The sequence below is a fragment of the Oncorhynchus mykiss genome, chromosome 27 (assembly GCF_057628025.1).
Source record: "Oncorhynchus mykiss isolate SJ-2025 chromosome 27, ASM5762802v1, whole genome shotgun sequence".
Classification (NCBI taxonomy): Eukaryota; Metazoa; Chordata; class Actinopteri; order Salmoniformes; family Salmonidae; genus Oncorhynchus; species Oncorhynchus mykiss.
In genome coordinates this window covers 15,839,423-15,847,269 of record NC_143048.1, presented here as the reverse complement: position 1 = coordinate 15,847,269, position 7,847 = coordinate 15,839,423, and the positions used below count along the sequence as shown (strand labels likewise).

Here is a 7,847-nt window from a genome sequence, read left to right as displayed (position 1 = left end):
TATGATGTTGTGATCCTTGTGATTCCTCTGTATCTGTCTTTTCGTTTGAAATAGTGGAGAAACCGTTCTAAAGGAAGACTAAATAAGTCATTGTTTTCGATATTCAATGTTTCACATTTTCAACACTCACCAGCTGATTGACAGGGCTAAAACTGGTATCCAAGGTGAGGTGACTCTAAACTGCATTGTGAAAAGACAAAGACAAGCACTCAATGAGAGCTTTAGAAGCATAATTTTGAAGGATTTCCAGATACCAGGTATTGTTCAACTGGGATTTCTGGAAAAGCAGGGATTTTAGGGAAAGTTAACAGAATTTTGGAGGACAAACTTTTGATAGCTACTCTGGATAATATTTTACACTGTTGGTACTAAGGCCCCAATTCAATCAATTGCAGATCAATAAAAACTGCAATGCAAGTTTACTGAAAATATTTACAGTATCAATAGCCAATGATAATGTCCAGGAGAGGAACACCTTACAATATGTGGTATGTTGGTTCAAACTCCAGTGTACATAACCTCAGTGAACCCACGGTGGATTTTATCTTTATGATGGTGCTGTTGCAGGTGTCTCTTAGGAGCAACATGTGATGAAAGAGAAAACCATCATAGAAACATGATACCACCTAATTGTCCTGTTTCTTAGCAAGCAGACTAATTGTGTACTGGCTCTGTGTAAAATTACCTGTGTGCCCTGGGTTGTAGATTGGTTTATCTGTTTGGATGAATGTAATCAGACTGTAGGGTTTAATCATGACCTTTCTCTCCTCTGTCGATAGAAACGTTTCACCTCAAACCTTCACCTTAAAGTTTTGCACTTCATCTCTCTCCACACGAGGGGCTTATCAGCAAGACGATGAAGCAATAACACATGGTCCTGTGCGGCTCAGTTGGTGAGAACTAAAATTAAGAGATGCATCACAAAGCAGAGAAAGTACACTCTTATTGAATGGTTCTGGATGTCGACCAGTGTTGGGCTGACCTGAAACTGGAAGCAGCGGTGAAACTCTTGATCAGAACTCTCCTGGAGAAGTATTTTGATCTGCTCGTTGGCGATCAGAGATATGGTCATTACCAGGGTCTCGTTGGGCTGCAGAAGGCTGGCACAAAGTTTGACCTCGGAGTCTGCACGGATCACTGCAGAAATGGCTACCATGTAAACCCTACAGAGAACATATACACACACACACCAACAAACACACAGGAAACAGGATTTGAACGTTTAGTCCATAATGTTGCTTGAGTGGGTTGCCTTACGGGGAAATAAAAACACATGAAATTCACGTGATAAAATAAATATATGTTTTAATTTAAAATGCACAATTGGCATTAATTCAATTTAACAGTCGTTGTCACCTGGAGGATTTGTGTTGTTCCACTTTGTCCAGAGACTTCCCCAAGAACGTATTTAGGACATTCATTGAACGTTGTGTCATTGTCCCCTGGAGGGTTTAGTATAGTTATGGTGAAAATACAGTAAATCTACAAGTTTCTCTATTTTTACAGTGAAATGAAGGTGCTAATGTTAAAGAAAAGTATGCTGCTGTACGCTGATTACTTGGGACTCAACCTGCCTTGTGATTTTAACTCACAACCTCTTGGTTGCTAGCTACCTAAAGTTCCTGCTGCGCAACCAGGTCAGAAGACATAACTGTCGTTGGCTGTACACATTGCCAAGCATTTATTTTTGCACTTTGCCTAAAGTATACACAACAACTTGAAGGTGTAATTTCAATAAAATGACAGTATGCTACTCTATTTGGATTTAAATGAATGTAAAGAATCTTGTCTCATTTCGTACTGTGACCAGACATGGGACTCAGCCTTAACTGTGATTTGAACTTATAACCTTTTGGTTGCTAGTAACCTACATGTCCTGCTACACCACCAGGTCTTTGACAATAAAACATAAAAACTACCGGTCAAAAGTTTTAGAACACCTACTCATTCAAGGGTTTTTATTTATTTTACTATTTTCTACATTGTAGAATAATAGTGAAGACATCAAAACTATGAAATGACACATATGGAATCATGTAGCAACCAAAAAAGTGTTAAACAAATATTTTCTATTTGAGATTCTTCAAATAGCCACCCTTTGCCTAATGGCAGCTTTGCACACTCTTGGCATTCTCTCAACCAGCTTCACCTGGAATGCTTCCCAACAGACTTGAAGGAGTTCTCACATATGCTGAGCACTTGTTGGCTGCTTCTCCTCACTCTGCGGTCCGACTCATCCCAAACTGTCTCAATTGGGTTGATATCGGGTGATTGTGGAGGCCAGGTCATCTGATACAGTACTCCAGCACTCTCCTTCTTAGTAAAATAGCCCTTACGCAGCCTGGAGGTGGGTTGGGTCATTGTCCTGTTGAAAAACCAATTATAGTCACACTAAACCCAAACAGATGGAATGGTCTATTGCTGCAGAATGCTGTCGTAGCCATGCTGGTTAAGTGTGTCTTGAATTCAAAATAAATCACAGACAGTGTCACCAGCAAAGCACCCCCACACCATAACACCTCCTCCTCCATGCTTTACGGTGGGAACTACACATGCGGAGATCATCCATTCACCCACAAAGTCACGGCTGGTTGGAACCAAAAATATCCAATTAGGACTCCTGACCGAAGAACAGATATCCACTGGTCTAATGTCCATTGCTCGTGTTTCTTGGCCCAAGTCTCTTTTTCTTATTGGTGTCATTTAGTAGCGGTTTCTTTGCAGCAATTTGACCATGAATGCCTGATTCACACAGTCTCCTCTGAACAGTTCATGTTGAGATGTGTCTGTTAATTGAACTCTGTGAAGCATTTATTTGGGCTGCAATTTCTGAGGCTGGTAACTAATGAACTTATCCTATGCAGCAGAGGAAACTCTGGGTCTTCCATTCCTGTTGTGGTCCTCATGAGAGCCAGTTTCATCATATCTATTGATGGTTTTTGCAACTGCACTTTAAGAAACGTTCAAAGTTCTTGAAATAATATGGACTTGGTCTTTAACCAAATAGGCTATCTTCTGTAGAACCCACCCCGTACCAAATTCACTTTAACAAGGCACACTGTCACACCCTGATCTGTTTCACCTGTCTTTGTGCTTGTCTCCACCCCCCTCCAGGTGTCTCCCATCTCCCCTCATTATCCCTTGTGTATTTATACCTGTGGTCTCTGTTTATCTGTTGCCAGTTTGTTTTGTTCGTCAAACCTACCAGCGGTTTTAGCCTTGTGTCTGTCTTTTCTATAGTTCCCGTTTTCATGTTTTTGACCATTCTGCCTGCCCTGACCCTGCCTGCCGTCCTGAACCTTGCCCCACCACACTGGATTATTGACCTCTGCTTAACATGACCCAGAGACTGCCTGCTGTTCTGTACCGTTTGGACTCTGATCTGGATTACTGACCTCTGCCTGCCCCTGACCTGTCATTTTGTCTGCCTTTATGAAGCTGGTTGAGAGAATGGAAAGAGTGTGCAATGCTGTCACGAGGCAAAGGGTGGCCATTTGAGGAATCTCAAATATAAAATATATTTTAATTTGTTTAACACTTTTTTGGCTACCTCATGATTCCATGTGTTATATCGTAGTTTTGATGTCTTCACAACTATTGTACAATATAGAAAATAGTAAAAATAATGAAAAACCCTTGAATGAGTAGGTGTTCTACAACTTTTGACCGGTAGTGTATAGTCACAGACTTGTTGACAAGAATGCAATTCTGCACTTTGCTAAAAGCTGTCCAGAATCAAGTAATTGTCCAATTATCACCACCAATGTAGAACTAGCAGTGTGCAAGGACATACAATATACATAAATGCTTTGCAGATTTGAACTTGGTCAGGGTACAGTCAGGCTTGGCTCCAGGACGACATGCAGTGGTGTAGAGGTGCCTGAAGAAGTGGGTATACTCTAATATGGCCCTCCCGGCAAAGGAAGGGGCCCTATGGGAAAAATGGTTTTCCTATAGTTTTTTTGAGGTTTCAGGTTATCACTCTCAAATCACACTTTATATATAGAAAAACGACCACAATTGTATGTTCTCAGTCCACAACAATGCTTTACCCACATCAGAAAACAATTTTTTAAGTCTGGAAAAAAAACATTTTAACACATTTTTAGAGGATGTAGTTTAATTCAATTGCCACCCAGTAAAATACCTGGTTAGCAGTATTTCTGTACTGTACAATGTCCTACGTGTGACGGCAGAGTTTGCAAAACAAATGCCCTCCTGATTGACAGAAATCATCATGATATCATTCTGCCAGGTAGGCTTACTTTGCAGTCAGCATTTTAATTGGGAAGTTTAGAAATGTTTCTTCAAACAGCACCACTGGCTTATCAAAAATTCTTACAGGCTTCATAGTTTAAACTTCCAGGTGCACAATATTTTCTGTGGGGGAGTTTCAGAAAAGCAAACTAAATCAAACGAAGTCCATATTCTATAGTCATAGCTGATGTGAAATGTCATTATCACCACAAGGGGAGGGTGCTATAGATTTGTTGTATTCATTGTTAAACAAAATATCTTACTCTGAACAATTGTATTAGTATGAAATAATCTTATTGTTAATTTTTTTCGAGCATACCATACAGCTCAATATTTCTATAAATTATTTTATAGTATTTTTTTGCTCACCAATAATTTTGGACCCAACTGTATATTATGAACAAACAAAAAAAAACAGGCATTGCATGCAATCTATTGAGATGTAATCAGGTTATAGTGCATGCCAATGCCATGCACAATGTACTGTATGCATATTAATGTTGCATCAAGAGAATCAGCCAATCACACCACTGAAAATCACTGTTATTGACACAAATTAGTCAAACATTCACAACGCTTTTACTTCAATCATTTTCTAGACCAGTTCCTCTGCTTGTCCTCTACACAGTGCAGTAGGGAAGTCTTGCCAGTAGGAATACTGGGACATAGGCTGACTTTTTGTTTTTTTATTTCTCTCCTTGAGTCATGGTTCCTTCTGGGCTTCAGGTTTGGAGATGGATACTCTTTGCCTGCTTTCACTGGCTTTGTGTCTGTCAAGCGACTCCAAGGCCGTAAGTAAATCTGCACAGTCAGTTAGAATTGAGTAATCAGATGTGGCGTCTCATCCTGGTGTAACATTCTCTCTGTGAGAGACTAAATTTAGAACTGCTTTTTATCTATCCTTTCAACATATATTTTGTTCTGTGTATTTCAGCTACACCTACACGTTAAAATCCTGTTGCTGCAGGATTATTTTGACATTACTGGTCAAATTAAGATCCTAGTTTCTTGTTTAGAGGTGCCCTCTCATTTTGTATTGATTTTCCTGTCTGTTTGTTGGTTTGTGTGTGTGTGTGTGTGTGTGCGTGTGTGTGTGTGTGTGTTCTCTGTAGGGTTTACATGGTAGCCATTCCTGCAGTAATCCAGGCAGGCTCAGAGGCCAAGCTTTGTGCCAGCCTTCTGCAGCCCAACGAGACCCTGGTAATGACCATATCTCTGATCGCCAACGAGCAGATCAAAATACTTCTCCAGGAGAGTTCTGATCAAGAGTTTCACCGCTGCTTCCAGTTTCAGGTCAGCCCAACACTGGTCGACATCCAGAACCATTCAATAAGAGTGTACTTTCTCTGCTTTCTGATGCATCTCTTAATTTTCTATGTAATACCAGGTTATTTCATGGGAAATATCAATGTGGTGGCTTACAATAATTTTTCTGGGATTCCGGCTGAAATTCTACATAAAGAAGATGACATCAGCTACTAAAGTAAAATCACTTTTAAAACACACTGATGAAAGAAAACGTGATTAGATCGGCACAACCTTGACGTTGTTAGCAGCACTTTCTTACCAACTGAGCCTCACAGGATCATATGTTTTTTGCACATTGTCTCCCTTTCAGGCCCCTCATGTGGAGAGTGACGAAGTGCAACATTTTAAGGTGAAGGTTCAAGGTGAAACGTTTCAATCGACAGAGGAGAGAATGGTCATGATTAAACCCTACAAACCGATGACATTTGTCCAAACAGATAAACCAATCTACAACCCGGGACACACAGGTAATTTTACACAGAGCCAGTACTCAATTAGTCTGCTTGCTAAGAAACAGGACAATTAGGTGGTATCATGTTTCTATGATGGTTTTCTCTTTCATCACATGTTGCTCCTAAGAGACACCTGCAACAGCACCATCATAAAGATAAAATCCACCGTGGGTTCACTGAGGATATGAACACTGGAGTTTGAACCAACATGTTGTAAGGTGTTCCTCTCCTGGACATTATCATTTGATTACATTTAGCTCATTCATCCCCCATCCTCTCCCATGTAACTATTCCCCAGGTCATTGCTGTAAATAAGAATCTGTTCTCAGTCAACTTACCTGGTAAAATGAGAGAAAAAAAGACGCATATCGCAGTGCAGTTTTCATTTATCTGCGGTTGATCGACCTTAGTACCAACAGTGTAAAATGTTATCCAGAGTAGATGTCAAAAGTTTGTCTTGCAAAATTCTGGTAACTCTCCTGAAAATCCCTGGTTTTCCATAAATCCTGGTTGAACAATTCCTGGAATCTGGGAATCCTTCGACAGGTATTTCTGGAAAACATGGGAAAGTTAGCAAAAGTACGCTTCAAAGATTCTCATTGAGTGCTTGTCTTTGTCTTGTCTTTGTCTTTTTACAGTGCAGTTTAGAGTCATCACCTTGGATACCAGTTTTAGCCCTGTCAATCAGCTGGTGAGTGTTGAAAATGTGAAACATTAAATATTGAAAACAATGACCAATCTCCACCCTTTCAAACAAGAAGACAGATACAAAAGAAGGATCACAATGTCACATTACTTTCTGATAGACTTAGCAATCAGGTATTTTTTTTAAAAATGTTTTAACCCTTATTTAACTAGGCAAGTCAGTTAAGAACAAATTCTTATTTTCAATGACGGCCTAGGAACAGTGGGTTAACTGCCTGTTCAGGGGCAGAAAAACAGATTTGTACCTTGTCAGCTCGGGGATTTGAACTGCAACCTTCCAGTTGCTGGTCCAACACTCTAACCACTAACACTCTAACACTATGTATGATATTGTCCTACCAACTCAACTCTGCGATCCTGGTTAGAGTGAGAATGGAAGGTTGGGGGGGGTTGAGACATACCAAAGACTCTAAAAATTGGACCCGATGCCTCTCTGCTTAGCACTCAATATTAAGGAGATGGATTGGGGGTAAGGTCCAGCAATAGATTAGTATCCTGTCCAGGCTACTTCACACTACAGAAAGAGAACAGAGGCACCTGCCCTATAGGACGAGGATTATTATGTACAATATACTGTATTTATACTATATTTTCATTGAGCAATCAACTAGCCACGGCATGTCATACATATCTTGTTAGCACTCCATAAACAATAGGACTTAGGAAATGGGAAATATTTTGAACAACTATTGGGCAAAATCCCAAATCCAACTCTTTAACCAATGTTATCTGTTTGATAAGGCTACACAAACAGTTGAGACACATAGCACTCAGGGCAAACATACGGTACATGTCTGCAGAGGTTCTCTAAGTAAACCTGCGTGGGTGGATTTCAAGGTCCTCAAACATTCACGGCAAGACATGGTGTTTTCCACTCAAAGGAATGCGTAGGAGTTTTTTTCCGTTGGAGTCCCAATGCAAAAGCAACATGTTATGTTTAATTGAAGAGACAAAGCCAAGCATCTGCCTAGTTCCTATAGTTGCTGACAGCTTTGCTCCTCTTTTAATTTTGGGGGAATTTGAGAGTTCATAAAACATTAACCAGTCTTTTGTCTTGCCTTTCACAGTACAACATTGTGGAACTGCAGGTAAGACCCATATTAGTCTATCAATGTATGATGACTC

General features: G+C 40.1%; 1 protein-coding gene across 1 annotated transcript in view; it reads left to right on the top strand.

Annotated features, from left to right (window-relative positions):
* The first annotated feature begins 4,737 nt into the window (after positions 1 to 4,737).
* Positions 4,738 to 7,847, top strand: part of LOC110507159 (alpha-2-macroglobulin) — a 32,605-nt gene continuing 29,495 nt past the window's right edge. The window contains exons 1-5 of the mRNA XM_021587033.3: positions 4,738 to 5,048; positions 5,370 to 5,550; positions 5,876 to 6,032; positions 6,656 to 6,708; positions 7,790 to 7,810. Coding sequence (XP_021442708.3) covers positions 4,963 to 5,048; positions 5,370 to 5,550; positions 5,876 to 6,032; positions 6,656 to 6,708; positions 7,790 to 7,810 — 498 coding nt within the window. The 5' untranslated portion in view covers positions 4,738 to 4,962. The remainder of the gene's footprint in view (positions 5,049 to 5,369; positions 5,551 to 5,875; positions 6,033 to 6,655; positions 6,709 to 7,789; positions 7,811 to 7,847) is intronic.